The sequence below is a fragment of the Carlito syrichta genome, unplaced genomic scaffold, assembly GCF_000164805.1.
Source record: "Carlito syrichta isolate Samal-C Ts95f unplaced genomic scaffold, Tarsius_syrichta-2.0.1 Scaffold169247, whole genome shotgun sequence".
NCBI lineage: Eukaryota > Metazoa > Chordata > Mammalia > Primates > Tarsiidae > Carlito > Carlito syrichta.
The window spans coordinates 1,570,538-1,589,077 of record NW_007113343.1 but is presented as its reverse complement, the minus strand read 5'-3'; the positions used below and the strand labels follow the sequence as shown (position 1 = coordinate 1,589,077).

At 38.2% G+C, this 18,540-nt stretch overlaps 1 protein-coding gene across 1 annotated transcript in view; it reads right to left on the bottom strand.

The window, feature by feature from the left end:
• The window catches only part of PARVA (parvin alpha), a 167,433-nt gene that overhangs the window by 27,511 nt on the left and 121,382 nt on the right, over nt 1-18,540 (bottom strand). The window contains 1 exon segment of the mRNA XM_008051270.1: nt 359-499. Within this exon segment, the coding sequence (XP_008049461.1) occupies nt 359-499 (141 nt within the window).

The window sequence follows — 18,540 nt, the reverse complement described above, 5'->3', positions numbered from 1 at the left end:
TGAGTCCTTGTTCCCTGCTTCTTAGCTGCAAGGATATAGGGACCTCAGTTTCCTAAAGCCTCTGCAAGCTGGGGACAACAACTTTCTCAGAGGTTGTGCTGGGACTTGAAAGAGTTTGGTTCCTCTCTGATTACCCAGGAGGTTTCTCTGGAAAGGGACTAGATTTTGACATTTTGTTATTTTTCAACAAGGGAATGCATGACAAGTTCTGTTTCTTAGGAAGGTGGCATCTTGCTCAAAGATAAATGAGTTTGACCCCCCTCCCCGGGCCTGCCAGCTTATGGATGGCTTCTTGGAGAAGCCACAAAGTAGGGACCATAGGTTTCTTTAGGGAGCCAGTTTCCTCTGTACAACTCACAGTCCACATTCCATTTGATGCTCCTGGGAGGGAGTTTCAGGGTTTCGTTGATCTTCTCCAGGACAGTTTGCAATTTTTGCTTTTGAGCAATCTCTGACTGGGTGACCTCAGCGACATTTAGCTTCTCACTCTCAAGTTTCTCTAGGGTGACAAGAGAAAAGAGAACAGCTGTTATCCCAGGCCACAGACAGCCCTAACACATATACTTATTCACTCATTTATTCGCTTATGCACACATGCATGCACACACTCACTCAACATATATGTACTGAACACCTATGAGAAGAGGGACACTGTTGTCCTCTCCTCGCCTGATGGTGGCCCTGGCAGCATCAGTCCCGTGAAAGCTTTGTGATTGTGTCTTGAATTCCCCTATTATGAGATCCCGGGGGCATCTAACCTAGCCTGCCATATTTGAGCTCTTTTCCATCATTTTGGGTTTTTCTCCTTCTTTCCAATTCTGCCTTCTCCAAGGACATTGCTGTGCCCTGACTGGAAAGTCTTCTCTGGTCAGCCCAGTCCTTATTCTAGGTAAACACAGTATGTATAGTATATGTCACGCCCAATCATATTTATCAGTTTTAAACACCTTCTTTCCTTTTAAACTCACCTAGAAGGTAACTTATTTAATGCATCATATTTCTTCAATTCTAAGCACATATTGTTCACATTTTAACACTCTTAAAATCAGGTTGTGTGGGAGGGAGATATAAGAGTTATCACGTCTCCACGTGCGTGAACTTGGTCATAGCTCTTCATAGTATGATTACTTCCATGTCTCAATAAGCCTACAAGAGCACCTTCAAAAAGTATAAAATAAAAATTGTAGGCAATAAGAAAGTACTGGGTAATAGCTTAGTTGAAGTGATTTTTCTCTTTCTGAGTGGCACTTATATAATGATGTTCTATAAAGCAGTCAATCCCTGAACTTTAGAGATAAATTTATCTTGAATGCAATGGCATAACCACTTTATACTTAAAAAAAAAAAAAAAGCAAAACACAGTCTAATCATTTCATTAATTTAAATTCATATTTTAATCTATCAAAAGTCCAAAGAACACAACATCTATGGACTTCGTAATGAGAAATATGTTGCCTACCACTAGAATTCACCCAATCCTCTCTCCACAACTTATTTGGGCTTGATAAAACTGACAATCTGAATCATGTTTAAGATTGGCTTTTATACTCATTTTTAAGGGCTGCCATAGAAACAAATTAAATTTTCCTATATAGCAGTGGTTTTTCTAGTCTAGTGCTTACATTAATTAATCACTCTGTTACCCAGGCTGGAGTGCAGTGGCATGATCATGGCTCACCGCAGCCTTGACCTCCTGGGTTCAGGTGATCTTTCCACCTCAGCCTCGTGAGTAGCTGTGGGACTACAGGTGCATGCCACCACACCTGGCTAAATTTTTGATTTTTTTTTTTTTTTTGTAGAGACAAGGTCTTGCTATGTTGCCTAGGCTGGTTTTGGACTCCTTGGCTCAAGCAATCCTCCTACCTCGGTCTCCTAAATTGCAGGGATTACAGGCATGATCTACCTTGCCTGGCCTTTATTTTATTTTTAAGTAATTATAGCACATCTGAGCCAAATGCCCCGTGGGTAATTCTTTGAAGATGAGGTTGCCCACTGGAAAATTTCTGTAGGTTCTGTGGATTTATGAATTTTTTTAAAGCACCTTAGTAGGATGATCTCAAGCTATTCTTATCTGTGATGACCTGAAATGCTATCTTTCTTTAGTTGCTTCAAGCTATCATTCTTTATCTCTAAAGTTCAGGGATTTAAAGTATTTATCTAAATATATGTTAAGACACTTTTTTTTTTTTAAAGACACATCTGGAATGTTAAATCTTGAACAAACTCTATGTGCCTTTTCCATTTTTAGGCTGAATTTTTATCTTGAATCCTTTCCTACTGAAGAAATGACAAGTTGTCTTCCTTTTCCTTTTATTTTTTTCCCCTTTATTTTTGGATGATGTAATTGTCTCTATAAGTGAATTGTTTTCATCTTACATTGCAACTTGCAAGCATTGGGTAGAGGCTGCCCAGAATGCTAGGTTAAGAAATGTCTGCTTTTATCTTGGCTCAGAGGAAAAGACTGGAGGGCTAGATTAAAGAGGTGTCTTGGGAGTGAGCAGGGTAGCTGGGGAGGTCAGGAGTGGGGAGGAGCCACTGATTTGTTAGGCCAGCTGTATTATATCACTGCAAATTTATAATCTTCAGGCATTGAACTTAAAGTGAACAGCTTAGGTCTCTGAATCTGTTTTCTAGGTCAGTAACTTTTTCTTGTACTGTTTTCCATTTTGCTCTTTTTATTTTGAGTTGGTCTTATTCTGTCATCTGGGCTGGAATGCAATGGCCCAAAAGTGGCCTATTACTCCTAGGTTTGGGTGATCTGCCTCAGCCTCTTGAGTAGCTGGGACTATAGGCTAATTATTATTATTATTACTTTTAGAGACAAGGTCTTGCTAATATTGTCTAGATGGGTCTCAAACTCCTGGACTCAAGCAATCCTCCTGGATCCACCTCCCAAAGTGCTGGGATTATAGGCATGAGCCACTGTGCCCAGCCTTGTTCTTGCTTTTCAAAAAACTGGTGTGACAAAATAAGAAATACACATTTGATCTCCCTAGTCCCTTTCCTGGTACAGAGCTTTTAAAACTTTTGTAGTTTCCTGAATAATAGGCTAGTAGGGGCATCTTGTGTTATAATATTTGGTTTTTGTCCCTAATTCCTGAAAGAGCTCTGGAGTCATAAACGTAAAAGGAGCATCCTAATAAGTCCCTTTCACCAATATCTGAGCTTATGTTAATGATGCAACTTTCGGAAAGCCTCTGAGGATGGAGGAGTTGGTTACCAGGGGAACCAATAATATGATTAAAGGGTTGGAACTTTCAACCCTACTCCTTGGAACGAACAATATGATTAAAGGGTTGGAACTTTCAACCCTTCTCCTTGCCCCACAGGAAGGGGAGAGGCTGGAGGCTGAGTCAATCACTAATGGCCAATGATTTAATCAATAATGATTACCTAATGAGGCCTCCATAAAAACTCTGACCAAAGGGGTTCAGAGAGCTCCTGGATGGTGAACCCACTGAGGTGCTGGAGGGCTGTGCACTCGGAGAGGTTAAGGAAGTTCTCCTAAACCTTGCTCTTTGCATCTCTTCCATTTGGCTGCTTCTGGGTTTTATTGTTTATAATAAACTGGTCAACATAAGCATCTTCCTGAGTTCTGTGTGCCATTCTAGCAAATGACCAAATCCGAAGAAGAGGTGGTGGAAATCCCTGAGCTACAGTCAGCTGGGTGGAAGTAGGGGAAGTCAGGACTTTGGATTGCTGTCCAAAGTGAGGACAGTCTTGTGGCGCTGAGCTTCACTAACTTTTAACTTTGGGTAGTTAGTATCAGAATTATGTTGTAGGACACCCGGTTGGTGTCTACAGAGAAGTGGAGAATTGCTTGGTGTGGAAGATCCACACATTTGGTGTCAGAAGTGTTGAGAGTATAGAGATATGATATTTGCCTTCATTAGACTTTATACCTCACCTACTGGAGCACTCACTTTTTTTCATAAATATTTTTAACTAGTCTATGATGCTAAAACTATAATGTATTCTTCAAAATTAATCTTTCCCCATTTTTTTTTTAAATACCTGGCATACTTATTTAGGTGAAGGGTTTTTATGGCTTGCTTTTGCATGAAAAGTTTTTAGAAAATGTAATTCTGCTTCACTTGTTCCACTTTAGTCATTATGCTTTGAGTTTATCTTCTTGCTTTTTAATTTTTGCTGTTGGATATTTTATTTTAGGCATTAATATGGGTATTAAGTGGATTTGTATAGGGACTATATCTCAAAGTAATCCTTATTAACACACACAGAATGTTCTTTCTCTTTCATTCCTTTTTAATAAAAATGAGATTATAGTGTATACTTTTTTATTTTTTGCTACTGGCTTTTTTCTACTCAAATATATGTCTTTCTAGGTCAATATATGTAAATATACCTCATTCTTTTAAAAAATTGCATAATATATTATGGGACTTATAATTTATTCAACTTTTCCCCCTCTAGATATATAGTCATGTTTTATCCTGCTTTTTTCCTGTTTGTAATAAAGTTGCAATAAACATCTTGTGTGTGTGTGTGCACATATTACTGATTATTGCCGGTAAAAATGAAAGCTATTGGCTTACGGATTTTATTCTTGTATACAGTCATCTTACTATATTTCCTTATTAGCTCTATTATTGTTTCTTTGAGTCTTCAGCATTCTCTGGGTATGCAAATATTATAAAATACTGTTACCTCTATTTTGTAAGCGTATATTACTTATTTCAATTTTGTGACATTTTAAAATAAAAGATTTATTTGAGAACCTCTTCTGTTATTCCTGCCCCTACTTTATTTTTGAGGTAGTCAACCCTCAAAATTTAAGAGACCTGCTCAAATATTCCTAAAGTTAGATGGCAGTTTTACTCAATGTTACCAAATATTTAAAGATAATGTTCTTCCTTGGGGTAATTTCAGCTAGCTCTATGAAATTTTTCTATTGCTGAAGTTTTATTCTTCCAGGAAACTGTTTCTTTCACAATTCCATAGTTGCACAAATTGTTCATAATTAGTTAAACTTTTTATAAGTATTAGGTATGATTTTGAAATTAATAAAATGTGATTAAGAAAATTTTCTCAGGTGGACTATTTTGTGCATCTTTCAGTTGTTTTTGCAATTGGCATCCAAATATGCTTTTGGAGAGATTATTTTTAGAAAACAGTGAAACAGTATTCTAAAATTCTTAAGTATAAAGACAGGGCAGAATAAACTCAATTACTCTCAATAATGCAAGAATTGAGACATTCTAACTTAGTTATACATATCATACTATATTAATGTAACCACTCTTCAAAGAATTAGAATATGTAAAATACTCTTTTCAGTATGAGTGATTCCTGAATTATTTTTTAAAAAATGTGTTTCCACATACATGGGAAGAGCTGGTTAAATTTTTTAAAAATTATGTCATAGAGAATTTGGTCTGTATACTAACTTGCTGAGACATGCTTTATGAACATAGTCAAATTTTGTAAGTGGTTTGTGTGCAGTTGAAAAGAATATGAATACCCCATTCGGGGGGTATTTCATATACTATATGCAGAGTAGAGCTGGTTAGTTGTATTATCCAAAATTTCACTATCTTTATGACCTTTTTTCTTAATATGGTATTAAGAGAAGCATGGGAGCCCTTTGCATTAGGACGTCCCCTCCGAGTCGACATTGTAAATCTAGCAAACCACTATGATGTTCCCTATCAGGGGACATAAAGAGATTGCTAGCGAATATACAGGACAAACTTATGCAAGCACAAATTTTTCAACAATGTATGTTTCCTTGAAGTTTTCCATTCAAATCACACAAAACAGCAAAGAAAGAGATGGAATATATACTGAGATATATGTTAAAAAATACCAGCTGGAATTACATAGAAAGAGCATATGTGAAGTGCTTTCACAGTGATGCCCACACTTCTTTGTAACAGAAGGTAGTGAAAAAGAGCATTTGTACAAGAAAGGCACCTGTGGGTATACCCTTTGTATCATATGGCATAACTTGAAAAGATGGATAAGCAAGTTACTGTAGCCTTTAAAAAGGAGACTTTCGAAGTTGAAGGCAGATCATATTGAAGTATCGAGTGGCACAGATCGAATCTATCTGCACTAAGTCAGAAAAGTAAAATTGGAAAACAGTATTCTTTTGATAAATTTCATTTCATGATTTTGTAATTTACAATTAGAAATTTGTATCCATTTATTAAGTTTGCAGCACAACAGCAAAATGAAAAGACAAAGGTGAGAGTTATAAAGAGCAGCGAAGATGAGTTAGATTTAGACTTTTATATAGATAAGTGAGAACAAATAAACATTGATATGGAAGAAAATGATAGTAGCAACAGTGATATCATCCCACAAAGAAGAAAATGGGTAAATGTACTAGAAAGTGATAGCAATGAAAGCATTAGTACTTTTGAAGAAGTAGAAGACAATGTATCGTCAAGTGAAGAATGGGAAGATGTTACAGAAAAAGATGATCCTCCAGCAAGAATAAATTTTGTTGTGCATCCTCAAACAACAGGACCACAAATAGCAAGTAATATAAGAGAACTATCTTTATGAACTTAAAAATAAATGTTATTAAGAGAAGGATGGCAGCTCTTCGAACTCAGATGTTCCCTCTGAGGAGACATTGTAAATCTAGCAAACCACTCTGATGCTCCCTATCAAGGAACATCAAGAGATTGCTAGTGATTATCAGTGATTTTACTCTGTATTTTACAAATGAATTAGTGGACAATGTAATAAAAGACACAAATTGTTATGCTGATGAAAAAATAAGGAAAAAGTAGCTATCACACAAAACAATTTGGCATAAGTGGCATAACATTGGCTGACAGGCATTTTCAGCTTTTATTGCAGCTATCCTAAATATGGGAATAATTCAAGTACCAAATTTGCAAGAGTACTGGTCAACTGGTTTCAATAGTAAGATATTCTTCTTTTCAGAAACATTCAGTAGAGAAAGGTTTATGCAAATCTTTTGGATGCTTCATTTGAAGAAACCTGAGTCAAGTGAAGGAATGATCAGAACTCATATTCAAAAGGCCAATAATTATTTGGAATACATCAATTCAAAATTTTCACAATATTTCATACCAGATCAGGCAATTTGTGTTGATGAATCCATTATTCAATTTAAAGGGCAAATATCATTTTAACATATAATCCAAATAAGCCTAGCAAATGGGGTACACACATTTATGTGCTAGCTGATTCAAAACCAGGATGTCTTATTTCTTTTTTTTTCCACTCTAAAGTATTTCAACTTTTTATTTTAATACTAATCATAGTATAAAGGTAAAATATGCAAGTAAGATAACTCCACAATGCCATTTTTTGGGAAGATTTATTTAATTATTTATTTGGTTAGTCCCTTTCCTTCAACTCTGCTTTTATTTATTTTTTAATTTTTATTTATTATTTTAAAATTTTTAAACTTTAAATATGTGGGGTACAATTCAGAGTTAGGAATACAAATGTTCATTATACAGGTACCCTTGTTGATGAGTTGTGCTCCACCCCTCCCCTAGCAGTTTCCCACTATTGCCAATCCCTTTCTTATAGTATTACAATAGTTGTCCAAGGTCCGCTTATGAGTGAGAACATATGATGCTTGGTTCTTTGTTTCTGTGATAGATCACTCTAAGTCCATCCTAGCGCTGCAAAGTTCATAATTTTGTCCTTTCTGGCTGCATAATATTCCATCATGTATATGTACCACATTTTTAAAATCCAGTCTTCTTTTGATGGGCAGCACAGTTGGTTCCATGTTTTTGCAATTGTAAATAATGCTGCAATAAACATGCATATGCAGGTGTCTTTTTTATAGAATGATTTGAGTTCCTCTGGGTATATTCCCAGTAAGGGGACTGAGGGATCATATGGGAGCTCGATTTTTAGATCTTTTAGGAATCGCCACACTGTTTTCCACAAAGGCTGTAATAGTTTACACTCCCCACCCAACAATATAGAAGTATTCCCTTATCGCTGCATCCTCTCCAGTATCTGTTGTTTTTTGAGTTATTGATGGTGGCCATCCTGACTGGGGTTAGGTGGTATCTCAGTGTGGTTTTGGTTTGCGTTTCTTTGATGACTAGTGTAGCTGAGCATTTTTTCATGTATCTGTTGGCTGCTCATATGTCTTCTTTTGAGAAGTGTCTATTCATATCTTTTGCCCACTTTGTAATGGGACTGTTTGTTTTTTTCTCTTTGGAAGGTTTGAATTCCTTGTAGATCCTAGATGGTAGTAGGCCTTTGTCAGATATACAGTTGGCAAATATTTTTTTCCTAGTCTGTGGGCTGTTTCCCCACTCTCTCAATGGTTTCTTTGGCTTTGCAGAAGCTTGTCAATTTGATGGGGTCCCACTTGTCTATCTTATCTCTTATGGCATGGGCACGTGGGGCTTTGATCAGGAATTGGTTGCCAGTTCCAATTTCTATAAGAGTATCTCCTGTGTTTTCTAAGGTTCTTATAGTGTGAGGTTTTATGTTTAGGTCATTGATCCATTTAGAGTTGATTTTTGTGTATGGTGATAGGTAGAGGTCTTGTTTTAATCTTCTGCATGTGGTCAGCCAGTTTTCCCAGTACCATTTACTGAATAGGCTCTTCTCTCCCCAGTGGTTGATGGTGGAAGCTTTGTTGAAGATAAGTTGGTTGAGAAATTGAGGTTTGGCTTCTGGAATCTCTATCCTATTACATTAGTCTATATACCTGACCTTGGACCAATACGAGGCTGTTTTGATTGTGCAGATCACTATGCTTCTACATATTGGTTTTTTGCAAAAGTCTTTTAAATGGTAGAGGAAATTATTCTTCTGGGGACTAGAAATGTGTGTTAATAACTCCTATATACTGTACTGAGCATCAAAAAAAAAAAACCCCAAACAACAATGAAAATCTTGAAATTTTTCAAGCTTCTGATTGATCAGTTGAGAAGTGGTTTTCAGAAATCATGAGTGTGCTTCCACATTGTCTTTGAACAGCAAACTGGACAATAAATTACATATTATTAATGTGGGAGGAAGAAAACAAGACGGCAATGTCTGTTCCAAAAGAGAAATACCAGGTGGAAGATGTCAAAAAAATTACTATTACATGTAGGTGACTGTTTCACATGTTACCACACACTAGAAAAACTTAAGATAAAACATTTTGATTTTTTTGTCATAAATAAGTTCTTCAATGTCCAAAATTCCATTATAAGCTAAGTATCATTGCAATAAAATAACTGGTTCCAACACTATACTATTTAATATGAAGTAATTTGTTTTTCATTATTCCATTAAAAAGTACAGTTGAGTTGCTTGTAGGTGATCCATGAAATGTCTCCCAGTACAAAGGGTTAAAAATGTACCACTGTAATAGTGGATTTGTCAAGTTCTCCTTGAACTAATGATTGTCTTTTTTTTTTTTTTTTTTTGTTTTTTGAGTCAGAGTCTCACTTTGTTGCCCAGGCTGGAGTGCAGTGGCACAATCATGGCTCACCACAGTCTCAAACTCCTGGGCGCAGGCAACCCTTCGACTTCAGCTTCCTGAGTAGCTGGGACTACATATAATCATTTGTTAAAGCAGTTTTCTGCTGGGCATAAACTCATAAGTTGACAAATTGTTTCAGGACTTTGAAGATATAATTTCAGTATCTTTTGGTTTTTATTGTTGCTTATGAAAACAGCTTTCAGTCTGTTGTTCCTTTATCAAAAATCAAGTTTTTCTCTCTGCTTTTAATCATTTATTTGTCTTCAGTGTTCTTAGGTTTCACTATAAAGTATATAGGTATAGATTTCTCACTATTCTGTTTGAGATTCACTGAGCTTCCTGAATCTGAAGATTCACGTCTTTCATCAGTTCTAGAAAATTATCCTCATTAATTATGTCTTTAAATATTTACTATACTCCATTCTCCATTTTTTTCTTTCTAGAATTCATTTTGGTATTAATCCATAGGTTATTATTCTGTTGACTCTGCTCATGATAGCTTACTACTCATGTCTTTGGTGATTTCTAATTTGAGCTAATATTTCTTGGAACTTTATCTCTGGGAATTCTTTGTGGCCTGGGTTTAGAGTTCATTCCTCTTTAAAGGAAGAACATATGTTTGCTTCTGTCTTGGGGCACTAGTAACTTGAGTCAATTTTTAAAATATTGCCTAAGTTAATTTACTTGATAAGTTTTTTTTTAACTTTAAAATTTTTTATTTCAAAGACGTGGGGTACAATTCAGGGTTAGGTATACAAATATTCATTATGCAGTTGCCCTTTTTGATGAAGTTCCCCACTCCCCACACCCCTGGCAGTTTTCCTGAACTGCTAATTCCATCCCTTGAGTCAATTTTTAACTAAATTTTCAGCTTGGAGGTTTTTTGCTTGTTTGTTTGTTTGTGTGTTTTTGAGTTGGAGTCTCACTCTGTCACCCAGACTGGAGTGCAGTGGCCGCTCCCGGCCACCGCAGCCTCGCCTGCTGGGCTCCGGCCATCCTTCCGCCTCAGGTTTCCAAGTAGCTGGAACTACAGGCGCGCGCTACCATGCCCGGCTAATTTTTGATTTATTGTAGAAATGAGGTCTCGCCAAGTTGCCCAGGCAGGTCTTGAACCCGCGGGCTCAGGCAATCCACTCACCTCAGCCTCCCAAAGGCGCGGGATTACAGGCTTGGAGGTTTTCAAAAGTCATAAAAGTAGAATCCTAGTCCTAAATCTGTATGAGCACAAACTTTTAATAAGGAATTATCAGGGGCAGTCGTTTTCTTTCTTTCTCTCTCTTTCTTCTTCTTCTCTATCTCTCTCTTTCTTTCATTCATATCCAAGGTTGAGATAATTTATCTTTCTGAGGGACAAGATTTTGTAGTTTACTCATTGAAAGTGTTGCCTTTCTAAGACTATAGCTTTATTCAGGGGGCTCTGTTCCAACACCCTTTCCTGTTCAGACTCTACTCAGTGTTTGTCTCCCAATGCAGTACACTTCAGGATATAGGTATAGGTTCTTGGGAATCAGCACATATCCCACTGGATGTATTATTCCTTGTTGTTTTTGTTATCAGAAGAATTTTCTTCTCTTTCACACCAGTTTAGCCATGTCATACAAAAAAATGTTCTTTTTTTTTTTAATCAATATTTTTTATTATGATTTTGTGGGGTACAGTTAAGGGTTAGGTGTACAATTACGTTTCATTCAGGCACCCTGTTGATAAGAGGTGTTTCCCCATCCCCAGACAGATATTTGTGACTGTTAATCCCATCCCCCTCCTCCTCCATAGTTTCCCAGTACCGTCAGTCATTTTCTTATAGTATTACATTGGATGTTCAAGGTTCATTATATGAGTGAGAACATGTGATACTCGCATCTTTGTTTCTGTAAGAGATCACTCAGTATTATAGACTCTAGTTCCATCCAGGTTGCTGCGAAATTCATGATTTTGTTCTTTTTTATGGCTGCGTAGTATTCCATTGTGTATATGTACCACATTTTTTTAATCTAGTCCTCTTTTGACGGGCAGCATGGTTGTTTCCAGGTTCTTGCTATTGTGAACAATGCTGCGATAAACATACGTGTGCAGGTATCTTTTTTATAGAGTGATTTGAGGTCTTCGGGGTATATTCCCAGTAGGGGGATCAAAAATATGTTCTTAAAGGCTTATTCAGATTTTTAAAGTGTGTTGTACCAAGATTTATCTGAACAGCCAGTCAGTCATAATGCTGAAAATTAAAATCTATTTTCTTAGTATATTAACTAGAACCACTAAAACACTTGAAATAGTGTTAACATAGCCAGGCGTGGTAGCGCGCGCCTGTAGTTTCAGCTTCTTGGAAGGCTGAGGCAGAAGGATCGCCGGAGCCCAGCAGGTCGAGGGTGCAGTGGTCAGGAGTGTGCCCTTGCACTCCAGTCTGGGTGACAGAGTGAGACTCCAACTCAAAAAGAAAAAATAGTGTTAACAGTCATTATTTCTTATTTGTCCCTAATATCACATCTTTGATATTTCACTATTATCATGTTCACTGTTAGGTTTTGTTTAATGGTCTTTATCATATTTAGATAGTCCTTTTCTCTCTTTTTTACTTAGAATGGCTATTGAAATGAATCAAATGTTATTTGCCATCTACTGGTAGATTAATTCAGTTTTGCTCCTGAAATTTATATATACACTCAACCACTTTTTAAAAGATTGATAATATATAAACACAGAGAAAAATTCAAGCTGTGAAAATGAAGTCTCTTCCTTTCCACTGCAGTTCAATGTTCCCTAGGGCCATTTCACAGAGACAGTTTACTGATTGTTACCAGAAACATTCTTTTATGTACATATATTTTAATTTTATTTTATCTTTTTATAGACTGGATCACTCTCTGTCACTGAGGCTGGAGTGCAGTGGTGTGTCCGTGGGTCACTGTAACCTCAAACTCCTCTGATACCAGAAACATTCTACACATTCAGAAATATTAGATGTGAAGATATGTCCCTTCACACACACACACACACACACACACACACACACATAAATGCATCAGATAGCATTAGATGTGTAGATGTATCCCTTAACACACACACACAGTGGCATACTACATGCATGATTCTGTACTATGCCATTGTCTACATAGTGAGGTATGTTAGAGGGCTTCTCTACTTTTTATAGATATAATAATAATAAAAACCTTGCATCTAACTTTTGAGTTTTTCAGAGATAAGAAAATGCATCATCTAGTTTAAGAATAGCAGGATATATCATATTCAGCAATCCTGAAATGAATGACAATTAGAGCAGAAAGACCTAGAGCAGCATTATCCGACAGAGCTTTCTGCCAGGATGGAATGGTCCATTTTTTCAAATTGCCCTATCTAATAGCCAGAAGCCACATTTAGCCGCTGAGCACTTGATATGTAGCTAGTGCGACTGAGAAAGTGAATGTTTAATTTTAATTACTTTTAACAGCTGCATGTGGCTAGTGGTTACTGAACTGGACAGCTCAGCCATAGATGTTTTATAAGTCATCTTCCTGATTTTACAGAAGAGTGATCTGAGCTGCAGAAATATGTTTTAATGGTGGGACCAAGACTGAAATTCAAATCTCCTGTCTCTTCATTCCTGCTTCAATTGTAGCATAGCTACAACTTCAGCCTGAACTTTGGGGAAGTGACCCTCAAAACCAACATGATCAAACTCTTCAAGATGCTGCTTCTCCAGGCATTCATGGAGTCATCCCCATTCAACTTTGGGGAAGTGACCCTCAAAACCAACATGATCAAACTCTTCAAGATGCTGCTTCTCCAGGCATTCATGGAGTCATCCCCATTCAACACCCACAGTTGCTCATTCCCTACATCCCTAGGTCCTCTTAATGCTTTTCCCTGTCTACACTGCCACTTCTTGAGTTTGACACCATCATTATCTCATGAGGAGTTGCTCTGCTCATGAGGAGTTTTCTCCAAGGTCTCTAAGCAACCTTCCCACTGCCCTTACATTAATTTTCCTAAAGCTCCATTTCTGATCATGTTGCTTTGCTCAGAAGCCATCACTAGTTATCACTCTCCAACCAACATAATCTAAAACTCTTAGTTCAAGGTCCTCCATAACGTGGGTCTCATCTTAAGGAAACTTTTTATGTTAGAATGTTTTTTAGATTTATAGAAAGGTTCCAAACATAGTATAGAAAGTTCCTATATACCCTGAACCCAGTTTCTCCTATTGCTAACATCTTTCATTATTACTATGGCACACTGTCACAGCTACTTATATATGATACTGGTACCTGTTAACAAAATTCCACACTTTATTCAAGTTTCACTAGCATTTTTTCTAATGTTCTTTTTTTTTTTTTATTCCAGGAAACTGTCCAGGTTGCCTCTTATATTATTCATGTCTCCTTAGTTTCCTTTGTTCTGTGGTAGTTTTTCCACACTTTCCTTGTTTTTTCTGGACAGTTTTGAAGAATGCTGGTCTAGAGTGTTAAACTTTTCCTAGATTTTTCTCCTGGCTAGACTAGGGTTATGTGTCTTGCAGGGGAAGACCACAGAGATAAAGTGCCCTTTTATCACACTCTCCTCCCATCCCTTCCTCATGTTCCACCTTAATCATGAAAAGTTGCCACTAAACTCAGTCCACTCAAGGGGTGGGGAGTTAACGTCCGTCTTCTTGAAGGGGTCGTATCTACATAAAGTATTTGGAATTCTTCTATAAAGAAGACTTGTCTTTTTGCTTCCATTTATTTATTCAGTTATTTATATCAGTATCAACTGAAGGATATTTATTTTAGACTTTGAGTTATAATCCAATACTACTGGTATTCACATTTTTCTCAAGTAATTTCAGCTTTGGCAATTGGAAGCTCTTTCAGGTTGGTCCTGGACACTTTTCAATGTGTGGTCATATATATATATGTATGTATATATATATATACTTTTTTCCCAGCACTTTTTTTTTTTTTTCCCTGAGTTGTAGTCTCACTCCATCGCCCAGGCTGGAGTGCAGTGGCATGCTCACAGCTACCCCAGCGTCAACCTGCTGGGTACAGGATACCCTTCCACCTCAGCCTTCCAAGTAGCTGGAACTATAGGCATGTACTACCATGCCCAGCTAATTTTTGATTTATTGTAGAGACTAGGTCTTGCCAAGCCGCTCAGGCTGGTCTTGAACCCATGGGCTCAGGCAATCCACTCACCTCAGCCTCCCAAAGTGCTGGGATTATAGGCTGAGCCACCGAGCCCGGCCTTCCCAGCACATCGTTTTGGCCTGCAGGATACTTCAGGATCATCTATACTCCCTACCCCAATCCTAGGATTAGCCACTTCTCCAAGAAGTCCTTAGTGTTGGATACTAAGACGTGGGAGCTGACTCTCATCTCCTGTCAGTCACATAACTCATTCAACCTTCATGGTCACCGACCCACTCACTCCTTGTTCTACAACATTATCCCTCCATTAATGCCAAAATCAACAAAATTTGATTTCTTCCCAGAAACTCTTTTGCTATGCTGGCTAGCATGCTCTTCTCCCTCATCTGATTGAGATTCTGCTCCTTCCATGAAGTCCCTTCCTTCCTGAAGATTTGTCCAAACTTCTACTCCCTCACAGTCCTTTGTACCGGGCTCTGAGGTACCTGCAGACAGTGACATGATATATTTTATTTCCTATTCCTAAACTCAGCAATTAGCATATAGTAAACTAAATGGTGGTTTTTGCTTAGTGGATATTATTTGACTAGATTAAGATCAGTGTAAAACGTACCAATTAGGGTCTATCAGGAAAAAAAAAAAACTACGCATACAAAAAAACAAAACAGAACAAAACAAAACCACTCTCCTTTAGAACATTTATGCCCAAGAGACCCTCCCTTCTTGATCTCAGGCCTGGAGAAGATATCTTGTTTCTGTCATATGTTATTGTGAAAACCAGAAAAAAGAACCCTGTAACCTCATGACTCTCATCCGTGAAAACAGGCCTTTTCTGTTCCCAGTACATGCACATGTTCAAAGATAAGGATCAGTCTAATAAAACATGCCATAAGGAAATTTACAGAGACATCCCAAGCCAGGAAAGCTCAATAAGAAACAGGCAGCAGTTCATGTTCAAATGAGATGATAAATTACACTGTGTAGGTACCTTTCTGGAATCGCTTATCCTCCGTCTCTCTCATTCAGTCACAACTATTGTCTAGGTGTTGGGAATGTAAATGCAACTAGATGACCATGGATATGCCTACATAACTGAGATGTTGGAAAATGTGTCCCAACTTTGGATGATTCTATGACTTTCTTGACAAGAAATGAAGTGAATCTTTGGCATGGGATGGGGGAAACTTACTCCTCATTCTGGGGTGAGGAAACTTTTGCTCCAAGATTTAGAAATGGCTGGAGCTGCTCCCATGGGAGGATGGGATGGGTGTCATGAAGAAGAAAGGCCAGAGTGGCCAGCATCTGATGTTTTCTTGGCAGTGACACTCACGGCACAAAGAAATGGCCAGTGCCAGGAGGAAGGGCCCCCACAACGAGGGACCTCTGGTCTCTTGGGATGATGGCAATGCCCCTTCCCCAACCTCCCTGCCTCACCTGTGCTCACCTGCAGGTGCAGACAGCTCCCTGTACACAGATGGCCACCTTGACCCCCAAGGCTCTCTCTTCCTCTGCCCAAAGACTTATCTGCTACTACAGGAGCACAACCTGGAGGTTCTTGTTTCCTGTATAGGTAACTCTCAACCACAGGGCAATGGGAGCCACAGGAGAAATATAACATAATTATGGGAAACACTTGGTTTCTCACAGGGCCCAGGTATGAGCTGTGGTTGAAACAGAGCTGCTGTTCTTGTTAATATACTCTCAATTGGCATTTCTCTGTTCCCTTCTTATGTTCTCCACTTGGCTATTTGTACTTTCTAAGATCACCTCTACCCAAGTCCTTGTCTTAGCATCTGCTTTTAGGAAAACCTAAACTCATATTTGCTGCCAGGGCAAGAGGGAAGACTCAGAAAACAGAAGCAGCCGTGGAGGTGCTGGGTCAGGCAGCTAAGAAAAAGGACTGAGGAGAGTTTGTTCCAAGAGAACCTAAGAGAAATACCTGGGGACTCCAAGAAGGCCGATTTTCCCACAAGCAGAAGACACTGCTATGAGCAAGGAGAATTTGACTGCATAGAGGTTAACCAAGCATGCTGCTGCTCCCCATAGCACTTGCCACCTGAGAACAGCCAGCCTGTCCTTGCCAGCAGAGGCCACCTTGGCATCTCAAGGACGCTCAAGTGTTCAGGCTTTCACCACAACAATAAATATACACAGCCCTCTGGCAAGAGACCCCTGCCTCAGCATCTTGCTCACTTCTCCTAGGTTCTCAGTCTTTGCTCCACAATGCTATCAACATGGCTTCCTGGATTCCACAGCCTTATCCTGATGTCTGAGATATGTGTGCTCCTGGACTACTGGAGGCCCCTATGCCATTTCCATCATCTTTTAAGTGTCGGTGTTCCATAGTTAGTCCACTAATCTCAAACTCAGTCCCCTCCAATTCTCCATATCCAACTAACTCAGTTTATCAAGGAGGCTCAAGCCCTAATATAAGTGAAAGCTGAATTTCTGGAAATGATCTTGCCTGACTCACCTTAGTAACCACCAGGTGAGATCGCCATACCTAGATACAGATTTTTCATGATTTATGCTGCAGACAGCAAGTTAAAAACACTCAATAATCTACCCGGATCTTGACATCTAAACATCGTTCTCCAATTTTAAAAAGTTAAGGCTCCTTGGAGAAGTGGTTGATTCCAGGACTAGGGTAAGGAAAATATAAGATGGCCCAAGCGTATTTTGTGATGCCAGAAAGTAAGGAAGTACTAAGAAAATAAAAATATGGGTAGTGTGTGAAAGGGTTCAGGACCTAAACTCTTTCAACTGAAAGAGATCTCAGTGGAAAAAGCTAGAAGCAGATGAGCAAAAAAGCGAATAATGATAATACTGGGTTAAAACCCAAAGCATAAAATAAAAATCCCATGTACATAGTGATATGAATAAATAAATGGGAGTGACAAGATAACTCTTCTTTTTAGAAGAATTCCAATTAATTAAAGAAGAAGGAATAAAGGGAAAAGACAATCACCATTAGACCACTACTACAATAATTGCATCAGACATGCTCCATCAGAGGATGCTAAAACTAGTGGGAGAAGTTTCAGGAGAAACAGGTTATTCACATGGTCTCCAAGTATCTCCTTCAAATAAATTAATTACAAAGAGAAAAACAGTAACTTTACAGTGAAGAAATCTGGTAGATATCACCTTAACCATGTGATCCAAGTTATCAAGACCATTGAAAAGAAAAATAGCCAGAGGGGAACTTGAGGTCAGAAAGATTACCCTAAATTCTGCCTCTAGACTGACCCCTTCCAGGAGCTTCTAGTGCACATTTTTTAATGGCCAATTGGTTCTCTCCACTTGGGTATCATGCCTGTAGATTTTGAATGCTTATATGCAGCCATTGACCTTTGAGGGTCTAAACTTAAGTTTACCACAGAAGCATCACCTCTGTAGTGAATCGCCTTTTCAACATGAAGGCTGAGATCTGAAATAATCTGTTTGTGTGCAATGCCTGACTTGGGGTTGCAGAGCCATGATGCGGAACGGTTTTGTAACCATTCCTGGAGGCATGATTACTCCATGACTATGTTCCATCACTCTGTGGTCATGTTCCACCCTTGCTGGAAAGTCTAGCATAGAACATTTTGACAGTTTATCCTAACTAGACATTTCCCAGAGGAGTTAAAATCTATAGTCACTGTAAGAGATGCTCAGTGAGGTGCCTAGCTTATCCATGTCAACAGGTGATGAAGATTTTTCATTTCCTCTCTGTATTCAGTGGAGTATAGAAGATTTGAAATATGAATGCTCATTATTATTGATGTCTGAGTACCAAATCAGTTTAGCTTCCTAGAAATTACTAGATTTTATAAGCATTCATTGATTCATTCAATATACATTGATTAAGTGTTAGGAAACATGTGTTAGATAACCTTAGCGTGCTGGGGGAGCCTGGATAAATAAATAAGACTTGGTTCTTGTCTTTGAGAAGACCACATACATTTACATAAATAGCTACAAACA